The 15,908-nt window shown below is 35.1% G+C and overlaps 1 protein-coding gene across 1 annotated transcript; it reads right to left on the bottom strand.

Moving 5' to 3' along the window:
- On the bottom strand, positions 4,669–8,979 carry LOC105155360 (filament-like plant protein). The gene is made up of 5 exons (XM_011071223.2): positions 8,424–8,979; positions 7,761–7,925; positions 6,942–7,134; positions 5,490–6,787; positions 4,669–5,383 (listed from the first exon to the last, which is right to left on the bottom strand). Exons 2-5 carry the CDS (start codon positions 7,869–7,871, stop codon positions 4,985–4,987), a joined length of 2,001 nt encoding a protein of 666 aa, XP_011069525.1. The 5' UTR covers positions 7,872–7,925; positions 8,424–8,979; the 3' UTR covers positions 4,669–4,984.

Genomic DNA, 15,908 nt, shown 5'->3' with positions numbered 1-15,908 from the left:
GATAACGAGTATTCTTCTATTAGCTAGCCTTTTTCAGGCATTGATCTAGTAACGATCTAAACATAGAATCTCTTCAGATTTCGTATGTTCCAAGTCGTGGTAATTCCTTGCCTTGAGCATCTCGTAACTTGTATGTTCCTCTTCCCACGATCTCGATGATTTTGAAGGGTCCTTTTCAAGTTGAAACCTCCACCTTTCTTAATACCAAGTCTCCAACTTGTGTTGCATCTCTTTTTTCCTCTAGTATGTCCAGGTCAAATACTCTTTGTTCTCTGTTTCTCTCGAGATCGAAGCCCGTAATCCTTTGCGATTCTTCTCCTATTTCTGCAGGAATTACAGCTTCAGAACCATAAACTAAAGAAAATGGGGTTTCACCTGTTGAAGACCTAGGGGTCGTTCTGTAGGCCCATAGTACTCCTGGGAGCTCGTCGCTCCAATCCTTCTTCGAACTCAACCTAGCTTTCAAATGCTGCAGTATAGTCCTATTCGTCACCTCTGTTTGACCATTCGCTTGAGGATGTCCCACAGCCGTAAAATTCTGCTGTATCTTCAATTCTTGGAGCCATGCAGTTATCCGTCTCCCTTGGAATTGTGTCCCATTATCAGATATTAGCACTCTGGGAATTCCAAACCTGCACACTATGTTCTTCCATATGAAATTTATGGCTTCCCTTTCCCTGATTTTTGAGACCGCTTCTGCCTCAACCCATTTAGAAAAGTACTCTACTGCTACTATAACAAATTTCTTCTGAGCTCGAGCAAGTGGGAATGGCCCCCATATATCTATGCCCCATTGATCGAATGGGCAGGTAACCGAAATGGGGGTCATAGGTACTACATGCGTATGAATTTGAGAGGCGAATTTCTGACATTTCACACATTTTCGCACAAATTCCTTGGAATCCTTCATCAACGTTGGCCAAAAATATCCTTGTCGGGTTATTTTCAGCGCCAACGATCTAGCTCCAGAGTGGTTTCCACAACTACCCTCATGAATTTCTCACAGGACGTACCTAGCTTGTGAATCATCCAAACATTTGAGAAGAGGCCCTTCAGCAGTCCTTTTATATAATTGCGTTCCTACTAACGCAAATCTGGGAGCTTTAAACTTTATTCATCGAGCCTGCGCGAAGTCAGTAGGTAAAGTCCCGTCTTTTAGGTACGTTGCGATCTCTTCTATCCCATTTCAACCCATTCTGAGATCGCGGATTGCTCCTTTATCAGCACTGTGATTTTCCTATCTTTGATCCCTGCTAGTGTAACCCCAAATTTTGACAAAGCGTCAGCCCTCTCATTTTCGCTTCTCGGAATTTGCTGAATAGAACACTTAGAGAATTTCTGCATCCATTTCTTTGATTTTTTCAAATATTCCATCATTGACTTTTCTCTGGTCTCATATGTTCCTTCAATCTGCATAGCGACCAACTGTGAATCCGTGAAAACTTCAAGGACTTGCGCTCCAGCTTCAAACGCTAACTCCAGACCTAGGACCAGGGCCTCATACTCAGCTTCATTATTTGTTGTAGAAAAAGATAACCGCACCGCGACCTCGATCTCAAAGCCATCAGGTCCTTCGATCAGTATCCCTGCTCCGCCATTGCTGGCATTTGAGGACCCATCAACATGCAGCATCCAAATTCCGGGGGCCTCTGACGCGCCTGATATTTCTATCACAAAATCAGCTAGGATCTGTGCTTTCTCTGTTGTCCTACTCTGGTAAGTGATATCGAACTCCCCCAATTCGACTGCCCACTTTATCATTCGACCCGAGGTCTCTGACTGTGAAAGGATATTCCGAAGAGGATGATTCGTCCTTACCACTATCTTATGCGATTGAAAGTACGGCCTCAATTTCCTAGCTGTCACTACAACAGCTAATGCCAACTTTTCGATCTCAGCATATCTGGTCTCTGCTCCTTGTAACACTTTACTCACATAATACACTGGATTCTGAGTCTTATTCTCTTCTTTTATAAGTAACGAACTGACAGCATTATCTGAAACAGCTAAGTAAAGATACAATATATCCCCTTCCTTCGGATTGGCCAAAAGGGGCGGTGACCTCAAGTAATTTTTTAATTCCTCGAAAGCTTGCTCGCATTCATCGGTCCACTCAAACCCTTTTACTGTTCTCAATATTTTAAAAAAATATAAATTGCGATTAGCATATCTAGAAATAAAACGATTAAGAGAAGCAATCCTACCTGTTAGTTTCTGGACTTTTTTGATGGATGTGGGTGACTTCAAGTTCAGTATAGCCTCTATCTTCTCTGGGTTCACTTCTATTCCTCTCTCGCTTATCATGTAGCCCAGAAATTTTCCTCCTACAACACCAAATGTACATTTATTGGGGTTGAGTTTCATCCCATGTTCCCTCATGATCGCGAAGGATATCTTCAAATGCTCCAAGTGTTCGTCTGGCTTATGACTTTTGACGAGCATGTCATCCACGTACACCTCCATGGTCTTCCCAATCTGCTGGGCAAACATCTTGTTCAGCAACCTCTGGTACGTTGCCCCTGCATTCTTCAATCCAAAAGGCATAACATTATAACAAAAAATGCCGCGATCAGTCACAAAAGAGATTTTTATTCGGTCTTCTGTTGCCATGTAAATACGCATCCATCATAGAGAAAACCTCATATCCTGCCGTAGAATCCACTAGAACATCAATCCTCGGCAACGGATACGGATCTTTTGGGCACGCCTTATTGAGATCTGTAAAATCTGTGCACATTCTCCATTTACCGGCTGGTTTTGGTACCAATACCACATTGGCTAACCAGTCAGTGTACTGAACCTCAGACACATAACCTGCTCTCAACAGTTTATTTACTTCTCCCTCGATGATAGTATTTTTCTCACCTCCAAAGGTACGTTTTTTCTGTTACCTACTTACGTTCCCACAGAGGGCGCCAAAATGATCAGGCTCGAAATCGCAGATCGCACTCCAGGCTCGTTATCCACTTTCCGCTTCCGATCACCGATATTCTAACAATGAGAAAAAAAATGTTATCTAGTCGGGGAAAGTCCCGGCGAAGATACTCCGACGCTCAAGTCAGTGTCGATAATCATGAAAAATATATCACATCTTTCCGAGAAAATAAAAATACTCTCTCTTAATGGTAAATATTTTTTAGATTCTAAAAATTACCTTCCCCTGTGCAACTTTCTTTCTCTTATACTGATCACACCAACAGGCTGACGTGTCTCCCCACGATCTTCATATCTATTCCCACGATTCTACATAATGCGCTCAAGGTCCAGTATTAGAGGCATTAACTGTGCCGTTAAATATCTTATAACTTAGCAGTTAATACTTGGTCAACTCCCTCATACGTTTTAGGTTTGCCCATCCTCTGGAGGGTACATTTATCTTTTTTCAATTCCCCCTCATCAATATTTATGAATTACCCATCAACATTGTTATGACATCCATAAAATAAATCGAACCTATGACTATACAATTAGGCATAATTTGTTGTTAATGATTGAACCAATAAATGTTGGGGTCGATGCATCCTGTACTACAAACGTGTTTGTGCAGTTTCTTGGTCATACTCTTACCATGATCCACTACATTTTGACCGTTGATTCAAAGCACTTACTCTAAGTGCTATGCACATTATCCATGTTCCCCACTTCACTAATTTCCTTACCAATTTGTTTCATGTTAAATACAATGATCATCAAATATTACTAATACATTAAATTTTTTCAAATAAATCCATCGTTCATAATAATATCAAAATCGAGCAAAACATATTAAATTTCACTTTTTTTGAAAAAAAAAATGCTCGTAATATAGTATGTTATAGACATAATAAAATATTAAATATCTATCTTATTTTAACATTAAATAAATATACACAAAAAAAACACGTTGAATTTATGAATAATGCCACTTAATAATGGGTGAAGTCGACCAAGAATAAGACCAATCCACTGGTAGTAGTAGTAGTAGATGCACTTTTGGTTGAAAATTCACTTATGTACTCAATTTCTTGGCACTTTTTCCCTTTTAGTGGAGTTGCTATGATTTATGGTAGGTATTGGGGTACAATGTAGACTTATTATTCTCAACATATATAGATGAATTTGCACTTATACTCCTCCTACCTAATAATTTGCTACTCTCATATTTCTAGAATTTTTTTACTTTTGTTGCCTAACCCTAAATATGGTCAAAAGTATCTAAAAATATCTTAAATTAATGGCTATCAATATCATAGCTAGCCACTACACATTGAACCTAATAAGTGTGGATTCATAAATTGGAAAATCCCAAACAAGATTAGAATAAACATTTCCTCTTTTCTCCCTAGAGAACATACCAATCTACATAGATGGCCAATGTTGTCTAAAAATTACATACATAAATAAAATTAGTGAGTGTTTAAAATTTTATTAGTAAATTATTACAAATGAGAAAGAGGTTGGTGCATGCAATATAGAATTAATCTATTTCCTCATAATTCCATCTTTACCTAAATAGATTTGCATTGGACCTCCTTTTTCCAACTATAATAATTCTTCCCACTTTTTTAAATAAATAAATAAATATTGTCACGAATTTATCTTGATTTATTTCACTTATTTTAAATTTACAGTAAATCATGTCAAAACTATATTATTACTAAATAACGCTTTCTGTGGAAATAATACGGACAAACTTTCCTCGCCGCATTATTCAAAGAAACCCGGCAACATGGCGAGGGGAAACCGCCGCGTTTCAACAACTTGACAACAAATACGCAGATGAGATCAGAAATCCCAGTAAACAAACAGTAAGATGCTGAATGATCACTAGATATACTCTTACAATATCCAATGAAAACCTGTCGAATCTCGACATGTTTCCAAGGACTCAGCGGTGGCACACCATTGGACAACTAAATTGAATTGCCAATCAAACAGAATTTAATCAGCAACTGCTAACTGTCAAAGGTTCCTGTCTTCAACATGGATAATAGAAAATCTTGCACTATTCTTGACAATTGCTGACTTCCATCACACTCTTGCTTCTTGAGAAGAATTTGCCAAAACCATTCCGGCTCTTGGCTGCAGCTATGTGGTTGGCCGACGGCGGGGTTGACAAAGAAGAGGGTGGCGATGATTCCTCATTGTTCCCGTTTTTCAGATGACCACTCTTGTTTGTTGATGTTCTTGACATGTCCGAATCAGAAAAGGTGCTGCTTGGAGTTGATTTCCATATCTCACCGCCGCTGCCTGCGAGCAATGGGCCACCCCTAGAGAACCCTGGTATGCTTGAAGTGTCTATCAAGAAATCCTCCAATGTTGCAAGAGATTTAAGTTGCCTTCCCAGAGATGCAATTGTTTTCTGGCATTCTGCGAGCTTATCAGCTGCTACGGCTAGATCCTCCTGCGACAAAACAAAGTTTGTAACAAATGAACCTAAGTAAACTTTGTGTAATAATATACTCTTAAAAAATAGATGCAAGTATTGGAAACTTCAAGGCAGAGCGAACCTGTTTTAGTTTTACATCACTAGTTGAATTCGTGGTTTGTTGAATCTCAGTTTCTTCAACTGTTCTTTTCAGTTCATTCTCCAATTCTTGGCACTTGACTGTTAGTTCAGCTGATAGATTACTTTCCTTTTCGATTTCTCCCTGCAGTGAATTGATATTTGCTGACATGGTTCTTGCTTCTACTTCCATACCGATGAGTTGAGATTCAAGCAACTCCTTGGCCTTAGTTACGGCGGTGAGCTCCTTTTGCAGCACTTCCAACTTGGTTTCGGTTTCAGACATCCTGCTCTGTGCTGCTTTGAGGGAACCTCGACTTTCATCTAAAGCAGTCTCGAGTTCTATTTTCTCAGCTTCTATCTTCTCCAACTTCTTTTCCAATTCAGCCACTCGTTCAATCATTGAATCAAGCTCAGCTCTTGATGTGCTATCCAGAGAACTCGATTCTCCAGAAGTGAATTCGGATGGAGTTAACAGGGCTTTGCTCTTAGTCTCAGCTAAAGCAGCAAGACGCTCCATCTCCAGAAAATCATCCATCATATCAATCTCAGCAGAGCAGGCTCCTAGACTTTTAGGCAAAGGCTTTCCATTTTTGAATTGATCAAGCTCTGCGATTAAGACTGAAGCCCACGAGTCTGAGCAGCTTGCTTCAGACCCATTTGTGTCGACGTTTCTAATCCTGCGAGTATCACTGTCTACAGAGTTCAGCCTCTCCCCACTGTCCGAGTGACTATCTGTTAGAGATTCAGCATAGAAAGAGGAAGCAGCAGAAGACTTCACATTGTTGACAGGAGATGATTTGCGAGCAACAGATTGAAGCTTTCGACACTCAGCCTCAAGCTTAGCAACCTTTTTTATGCTCTCTAATTGCAGCTTGCTAGCAGTTTCTGCTGCTTGTGTACTTAAATCCCTCTCAATGGTCATAAGTTCTAACTCCTTACACCGAGATTTGAGCTCTTGCTTCAGGAATGAGTTCTCTTTCTCCAAAGTCTCAAGAACAAGGAGCGACTTGCAATCAATAATAGCAGGATTTTCAGTTCTGGCAGCTTCTGCTTGGCCCCGGACCTCAATGATTTGCTTCTCAAGTTCAGCTTTTGTGGATTCCCAATCCGTGGTTTTCTCAGCTATAGCATCGGAGATTCGTTTCTCCTGCTCGTCTCTCGCTTGTCTCAGTTGTCTGACGCATTCCTTGAGGGCACCATCAAGATGGCTGACTCGAACTTCCAGGTTCACGTTCTGCTGCACCGCTACCTCAAGCTGCTGCTTCAGCAAGGCCACTTCATTTTCTGCCTTTTCCCAGCCTGTTATGTGAAATAAGTTGTCAAAGAACAGTATAGTATTGTTCGAAAAGGGAGCAAATTAGGAAGAAAAACGAAAACAGTCCCAGTAAAATTGTTCCACAGCATGATTCAATGAAGTAAACAACAAATGGCACCAAAGTCACAAGACGATTACCAGCTACAGCTTCTTCAGCAACTTTAGCATGCTGTTTAACTAGTTCTTCTTTAGCACTGACGTTAACAAGAGCAGCTGATAGCTTTTCCGTCAGACTCTTCATACTTTCCTTCACTTCATCATCAGTCATTGAAGCTTTAGATGTGACTTCTGGTGATTGTGTACTATCATTTGCAGATTCTCTCAAGGCATCCTGCTCCAACAAAAACAAATGAAAGGGGATATCAAGAAAATGCGGTAAAAGCACCCAACATTTACAGATTCCTCACTCCGTCAATTTGTCACTAAGCATTCAAAGTGCTAAAATAGCTGCACAAATTTGTAGAAACTGAAATTTTTTGAGTTGCAGGGAAACGCAACTCTGATAATCCTAATATTAAAGAACGAGGATTCTATGACTCCCCTCTACGTGATGTCAGCAGATAATATTACTTGTCTTTTCGTCCCCCACGCAACACTTATCATGTTTCTGCCGTCTCTCCCTCATATATGAGCATACATACATATACAGGATGAAATTAAGGTCACTAACACATTTGATGTTATTACTAATTACTACCATTTTCCCTGCTCATGAAACAGGGAATTATCACAAATTAGCCATAGTCATTCAAGCAATGATGAAAATTTTCCATTTTCATTGCTGTTCCGAAACTTACAGAAAAAGAGAGAACAACAGATTCAAGCACAGAGAGCAACAAGATATAGAAACTAGTTCCACCTTCAAACCACAAATAATACTTTGATGCAAACTAAGTCGACAAACACGCACAAAACTGAACATAAAGACTCAGAATATGAGTAGAGACATTTATCAACCTGTTCATCAGAGTATCTTTCAGAATTCGAAGAAAATGATCCAGAACTCTCACTTTCACCAGGGCTCCTCTCAGAGGATTTTTTCTTCCATAGCCATTTCTTCTTTTCCATCTTAATTTCCAGTTCAATATGCCCCCAACATTACAATCTTACTCAAACATTCATCTGCAAACATAACTATACTTCAAAACGATAACGAAACCAACACCCCAGAACATTTAAAAACCTCCAACTAAATGCAAATTGCAAATAGAAGAGCATGAACTAGAAATAGATATCTTCAAGAAAGGGAATTGGATTGCCACTGCTGCAGTCTTTGCTTCCAATCCAACTCACTAACATCCAACCACAACAAATTTAAAACTTGTGTGTTTTTCTCAACAATTTTAAAAAGGGAAAAATCAAACTAACATTCCCACCAGGAGCTTTCTTTAAAACTAAGGATTTTCCTTTTTCTTTTTGTTTTTTCCCCCTTTTGAACAGCTACACCACAAATATCACAAATATATGTTAAAATGTGAGGTTAGGACAGCCAGCTCCACAGAAATAAGAAAAGAAGAAACAAAAATAGAAAATAAAACCCATTAACCCATAAATCATTTTGCAAATATTTAAAAAAATAATAATAATAAATGGAACAGTTGCTAACAACAGAAATCTTACCTGTAGATGAAGATTCAAGGAATCCCAGTTCAAAAAATCCAATCTTGGACACCTCTATCAAAAGTAATCTTGTAAAAAAGATAGATTTATATCTGGGTTTCCTGATTTCATCAATGAAAAATTAAATCTTGAAGAAGATCTGTAGAGTAACAGCAAAAATTCCAGACAAGAACACACAACCTATCAACTTGTAGCAATAACAGATAACAATTCTTTCTTGTTTTTCGACAAAAGAAAATCAAATCATGTAATGTGTAATGAGATAGATGATCGAGGAGCAGAGCATGTGATGGTAAGCATATGTGGTGTTTTTCAAATTCAAGAAGGCCACCACTTTTCAGCTTTTCTATGAATATTTATTTAATAAAAAGTAATTATTTATTTTGAACATGAATGTGATCTTATTCCCGCCCAAATCATTGGGGAGGAGCGTCCCCTGTCATCCTGCTGTTATTGCTCACTTGGTCGGCTAATCTAAGGATGTCCAAATGAACTCATATATTAAGTAAAACTAATTTATTTCTCCAAAACCGCCACTTTACACCATCTACCTATGCCCTATAAACTAGTTTTGGGCTTGGACGCAGCCCAATACAGCCTGTATTGTTCCCAATTATTTCTCTGCAGGAATTCAATGTTTTAACCTAAGATATAATGAATTCAAGAAATGGGCATGGGTGAAGGTGAGTCAAGAATTACGATGATAAATAAAACGAATTGAACTTGATGAGTTTATGTGACAATTGTAATTAAGAGAGAGAGAGAGAGTGGGGGGCTGCTTCATTTTTCACCAACATTTCAAAGTTTTGAGTCAAATTCTTCGTCTAATTTCCATCCATATTTACCATGTGCAATTACCTTCTTTACTTTTCTTTCATCTTATTTTTTCATTTTTTTTTGTTTTTTGGTTTCCTCAAATGTTAATAATGTGTATTTGGACATATAATTTTTGCACAAAATCGAATAAATGTATGACTTTACAAGAATGTCTGAAATTAGATATATTTTTAGTCATAATCCTTTGAATGATGTGCTGAAACCAAAAGTTGTGATTCTCCTAGTGCCAAAGTTTGACAAAATCATGAATTCTAGAACCATCACAATTTTCGTTTGTCAGAAAAATCCATAAGCAAATTAATAATCTCATGATCATATAATTTTTAAAAATATTAATTAATTAATAATTTTATTAATTGAAAGAGTTTTTTTTTCCGACTCAACAAACTTATATTATTTTTTTTATAAATAAAACATATACATTATATTGAGTAATCGATGATGGATGAAAGGAGTGGTCAAAGTGCATGTGTTTAACATTATGTCGACGCCTAATGCATTTAAACCAACTTCTTATGATGTGGGATGAGTGCAAATGACCAAAATAATGAAGGGAAAAATACAAGCCATTGTCACATTATATTTAGCATGTGCAAAACACTTTACACATAAGATTATCTTTAAAAATGTAAAAGAATTACACTTTTTTCGAAAAAAAAAAATTAAAATAGACGAAAATCTTCAGTTTACACCTCACGAAAAATACTCATGTTAACCCAAAAAAATTACTTAAATTTATAATTTTGTCCTTTATGTAATATTTTCATATGCACTTTTATACTTATAAAGGGATAAGCGTAATATATGTATGTGGAGTGAGGTTAATATAATTATATTTTTATCCTTATAAGTGCAAATTTATTACATGTGAATGTCAAATGAGTGGTAAGATTAAAGTTTATATATATATTTTTACTAACGTCTCTATTTTTCGTCCATATGCAACAATAAATTCTTGGAAGGGGTATAAATGTAATTCCAAAACTTCTTTGAGAAAAATTGTAATTTGCATTTTCAGTGAGAGTTTAAGTGTAACTAAACCAAAAAAAATAACAAACTATCTTCTTGTATTTTTTTAAAATGAAGCAATTTACTCTCTTAGACAGAAAATTAAATTGCAATTTTTTTAATAAAAAAATAATTTACTCATTTATAATATTGATGTGCATAATAATAAGCTGGCTCAAAGAGGCCCAAACGATCCAAAATGAAGAAAGAAACGAGAGGCCCATAACATCCTAGGAGACCCAAATCATAAGAGGCCCAAGAACACTTTATATGCGGTCTTGGCAAGTGCCCCCCAAAAAACAGACAGGCGAACGGCCTTGGCAGGTGCCCCCAGAAAGCAGATAGGTTGGCTATCTTAGCGGGTGCCCTCTAGAAAATAGATTGGCAAAGAAAGGATGTTGAAGGTCCCCCTCTCATTTTGCCCATGAAGAGATCTAAAGCCCAATAAACGAGGCTCAGCCAAGAGGGAAGCTTAATACACTAAGCCAACCCAATACACCAAGATCGAGAAGAAGGCATGGTACAATGCCTCCCAGAGCTCAAACCCACCTTCCAAGCCCAACCAGGAGAAGGGAGGCGGCCCTAAGAAGCTGGACTCCTTGACCTAAAAGGACTCCTTATAGAAGTAGGAGTCTTCCTCCAACCAAAGACATGCTGCTCAAGTCAAGGAGGAGATAAGATCGTGCATTATCCTCAAATTTTCGCCTTCGTTCTCAGAAATGTAGGTTACCCCAAAATTTCTCTGAAGAGGGACTCCTTCTCTATAAATATAGGTAGCATCCCCCAACAGACAGACTTTCAAGAAGTTGGAAACTGTCTTGCTATTTTGCTGCAACTCTCACCTCGTGCTTTTGCCATATTTTACTCACGAAATCCTTATTTTTATTTCAATTTTTCATTTCAACACCCCTCAACAGGGACACCTTCAGTCCTCCAACAGGAATACCTTCGGTCCACCAATAGGGACACCTTTAGTTCTCCAACAGGAATACCTTCTCCTCCAACGGGATACCTTCAATCCTCTACGAAGATACCCTTCAGAATCTGAACAATCACTCTTTATTCTTACTTTAGCAATCGAATTGTACGATTTCTCTCACGAAATTGCATACTCTATCACGATTCTCAATACATTTTATTTCTTACAATTATTTTTCTCATAAATCCCAATACTAACTTGGGCATCGGAGTGCTAACGCTTTTTTTATATGTTTCCCTTTCAAAATTTGAATTCGCTTTGGTCCAAGTTTTGAGCAAAGCCCATATCTATTGAAGCCATATATTTCTTAAACTCATCAAATATCAAATAAAATAAATTGCATTAAACGCAAATAATAAATTGGTCATTCATTATCCGTACTTAAAGGTTGAATAGTTGAGGTGGTGTCGTTATTGACGAAGTAATTAATTTGTTAATTAATGTTGTCGATTTTGTTGATTTATAGAGCTGATGTACTGTCATTGGAACATATCCACATTTATTAAGTCAGACCCTCCTTTCACCGTAACCCTAATGTCTCATCATTTCTTTTAATTCTAATTCATTAATTAAATAAATATAATAAAAATTTAAATCACACCTCACATCAAATTAAATGCAGTTCAATCGTTAGTATACTAATATCGCTAAACATCTAAACACGCGCAAGCAAGCAAAAACGCAATTTTCAGCCGAAAACATGCCATGCTTTCTCACTGTCTTGATGCTTACTTTTGAGATGTTGCCATGTCATGTCATTCTCTTGATTTTTGTCCTAGTTTATATCATATTTTGTTGCTTCGTATTATGTCTATTTTTATGGTTTGTCATTTTTTTAAGGATAAATTACAACGACATTTTTTGAAATTTATATAATTATAATACACTCTCGTTATTTGAAAAATTAAGAATATTTTTTTGATGTCTGATGAAATTATGTAATCCTTGAATGGAGTTATAAAATTTTCAACTTTACTCGTATTATATTTTTTTTTTAAAAAAATAAAACTTATGAAAAAATTAAACGGGATGAATGAAAAAAAATTAAAAATTATAAAAAAATCATCCATTTAGTCCATAAAAAAATTAAAAATTTTAAAAAATAAAATAAAATTATAATTTTTAATCCACAAGGACATTTTGGTCAGTTCACCGCAAAAAATAGATGGAAACCTAACGGATTGGGCTAATTGTTAGACGGCCGTTAAAATCAGGAGAGTATTGATAATTTTTCAAACAGCAACGGTGTATTTATAATTATATCAAACCTTATGGAAGGTCATTGTAATTTTATCTTTTTTTTTTAATGTGTCAATTTATTATTATAATTTAAGAAATTTGTAATTACCAAATATGACCGTTTTTCAATCAAATTTTTTTATCTGAGGAACATCACACATGCATATGATATTTTTTCGACAGAAAATTTGTCTGAAACCTAGTCATAATATAGTAACTTGCACATTCCGCAGAGTTTAGATGATAAGTCAACCCACACCAAATATCATAAAGTAACATTTAATTTTTTTTTAATATAAAGCATCCACATATGAAGACCACAATAAGGAATAAAATAATTAAGGACGCAAGTTGATACTTTAGGCACATTGATTTAATATTTCATCTTTTTTTGATGAATTATTAGTTATATGGGCGTAATTTGTTGAAGTTGGGAGTGATTGGACCATAATTTAATTACTTTTTATGTATATTAAATTATGATTAACTTTGAAGGTGCATAAATATTTAATACACAAAAAGTTGCATCATAGATCTCCGTATCATGATTTATGTACGTTCTCCAACTTTATTTTAAAAATAATAATAATACATTATTTTAATATAATTACATATAAAAATCTTGGACTTTTGTACTCTAATAATATCTGTGAGTGACGTCGTTTCAGTCACTCTAACAAGAAATTATTGTATATATTAGTGATAATTATACTTAATGAAATCCTTTCTAAAAATATAAAATTATATTTTTTTCTAAAATTACACTTACACCCCTTTTAAAAAAAATTATTACATTTGACTCCCTTTCATTAGAATTTGAATGAGAAATACTGAAAGTCAATAAAAAAAGAATATATAAATTTTTAATTTTACATCCCATCCAATATTCTCATATTATATTTTTATATTTATAAGAGACTAAATATAATATATATATATATATAAAGTTGAAAGTTAGTGTTTCTTTTAGTATTATTTATTTAATTAGACTTTGTTAAATTATTTGGACGTGACTGCGAATTGATACCTCACTAGCTACTCCCACTACCTAAACAAACAACATGTGCTATATATATATATATATATACGTATATATATATACGTATACACGTACATGAGTGTTTACAATTATTGTGACAAGCATGCAACACATTATTAGAAAAGCTCAAAGGAATAAAGAATTTCGTGTACATTATTTAAACTACCTGTAGTTTGCCTGTCCATACCAAAGACCCTTCTAGATAGTGTATAAAATTGTCCGAAAATATTATAATTTTAGTCTTGTAAATATGATTTCAGTATTGTACATCAAGAATAAAAAAAATACACTAAAATTAAGTCGATCATGTACATTTTTCAGCTATTTTAGAATGTATATATATATTTAATTAAATAGAGAAAAATAATATTTAACATTTTTAACCTATTTTAGCATATATATTTATAAATTAAATAAGAGAAAAAGTAATATATAAACATATATTGATAGTTATGAGCATTTATTAGTTAGTTGGATGAATTTATAGAGATAGGACTTGAAATAGCTCTTTTAATTCTTTTTAAACTGTGCCATCAATTCATTATGATGAATAAAGTTTAAAAAAAAAAAAAAAACCCACTATTAGAAAAGGGTCAAATCTTAAATTAAAGTTGTGTTTGCATTAGCTTTTATTTTTTGTGGTGAGAGTAAATTATAAGTTAAATACTAATAAAAGTTGTGGGGTTTAAAAATAAAAGTTCATGAAAAAAATTGACGTTGGAGATTTGGAAAAATAACGTGATAAAATGCAGAAGTTGGTACGAAACTGCTTATAACTTTTAGTTTAGATCATCTTAATTTAAATAATTCATAAGCAAAAGCCGTAAAAAAAAAATCTTGACGTTTGTTTCCATCCAAGTCAAGGTTATTCATTGAATTTGTTGATATTAGGAAAAAAAATTGAATAAAAATTTACATTTATTCCTAATTGACTTATTACTGATGTATTACGAATTAAATATTCTTCTTCTAATCAAACTACCCTTATACACCTTCATACCTGCTAGTGCATTTGAGGATGTATATATTCACCCATGTAAGACTATTTTGGTTAGAAAATATTTATTTTGATTTGCAATAAGTTAGTAATTAGTCAACCGGGATAGAGATGAATTTTAATTCTTTTTTTTTTTTTACTATCAGCAAATTTTGTGAATTTTAACTAAAAAGGGATCTATTTATAGAACAAAGACAAATGTCACGATTATTAGATGTAATTTTTCAAATTATAGAGAATTTATGTGTAATTATACCAAATTTCAAAAAAAACAATGCAATTATCCCAATTTTAAGTTCTTGAAAACACCTCTGAATAGACCCTAACCCATCAACCCTAGTTGAAATGTCACAATTAATAGGGAAAAAAAAAAGTAAAGGGATTACATATTGTATATATAAAGAAATAAATAATAAAAAGAAAATTAAAGGGAGAGGTTAAGGTTCCTTTGAAATTGACAGGCAAAGGATATTATCAAATTGCAGCTCTCTTCTCTCCCCATTGGCATTTTCTTGTGATGGAAAATGAACCTCTCACCATTACTACAATCAACATCCCAATTTTCAACTCTATCCTTTTTTGACCCCAACCCCTCAATTATTAATTGAAATAAAATAAAAAATAAAAAAAGAAAATTCATCTCATTGGTCGGTTGCAATGTACATAGTCTCTCGTTAATTAATATACACGTTCTGTAAATAAATTATTTACCACTTAGAGAATAAGATTGTTATCGGCACACAAATATTAAATGTAAACTATACTAAATTCGTACAAAACCATAACAACACGCGACTTTGTCCCTATGCATACTCATATGATTGCGCTGTAGACTTGATTGTGTATTAAAGTTGATGTCGGTCGTAGATGAAGTTAGTTTGCCTAACATTTGTATTTATTTCTCTGTATGTGTGTCGTTTTATAAGTCAGTAACGTACATATAGAGATCATTTAGAATTTTCGGCTGAGGGCATAGATATTATTAATTTCGAATAGGTAAAAGTACCTAGTATCTGCCCAATTGTTTGTTTAGTCCAAAGTTCATAAAGGAATTCCCAAGGATTCGTCTAACTGATTTGATTGTCGAAGTGCAGAAAAATTATACAACACGTGTGGAAATAAGAAAAAGGAAAAGGGAATTGAAGTGGGAAATTGGAATTTGGGGTAATGGGAAGATGTGAAGGCTAGAGTCGTACACTGCAAAACTACCTATTTTAACCCTACAAAATGGGGGGACCCACTCATCTGCTTCTTTCTACAACTAGAATCGATGACAGCGTCGGAACAAATTCTTGCACGTGACAATATGTGTGACTTCAATGCTCTTCTCTCGTTAAACCCCACGTGTTGTTATTCCACCTCGCTCACAGAGCTTCCCCACCCCCC

The sequence above is a fragment of the Sesamum indicum genome, linkage group LG2, assembly GCF_000512975.1.
Source record: "Sesamum indicum cultivar Zhongzhi No. 13 linkage group LG2, S_indicum_v1.0, whole genome shotgun sequence".
NCBI lineage: Eukaryota > Viridiplantae > Streptophyta > Magnoliopsida > Lamiales > Pedaliaceae > Sesamum > Sesamum indicum.
The sequence above is the reverse complement of the archived record's forward strand: the minus strand, read 5'-3'. Positions and strand labels throughout refer to the sequence as shown.

Coding starts and splice junctions, on each gene's coding strand:
- LOC105155360 (XM_011071223.2), bottom strand. CDS start 7,871: ATGGAAAAGAAGAAATGGCTATGGAAGAAAAAATCCTCTGAGAGGAGC. Junction 6,788..6,941: donor TGCTGAAGAAGCTGTAGCTG/GTAATCGTCTTG, acceptor TTCACATAACAG/GCTGGGAAAAGGCAGAAAAT. Junction 5,384..5,489: donor GTGATGTAAAACTAAAACAG/GTTCGCTCTGCC, acceptor GTTTTGTCGCAG/GAGGATCTAGCCGTAGCAGC.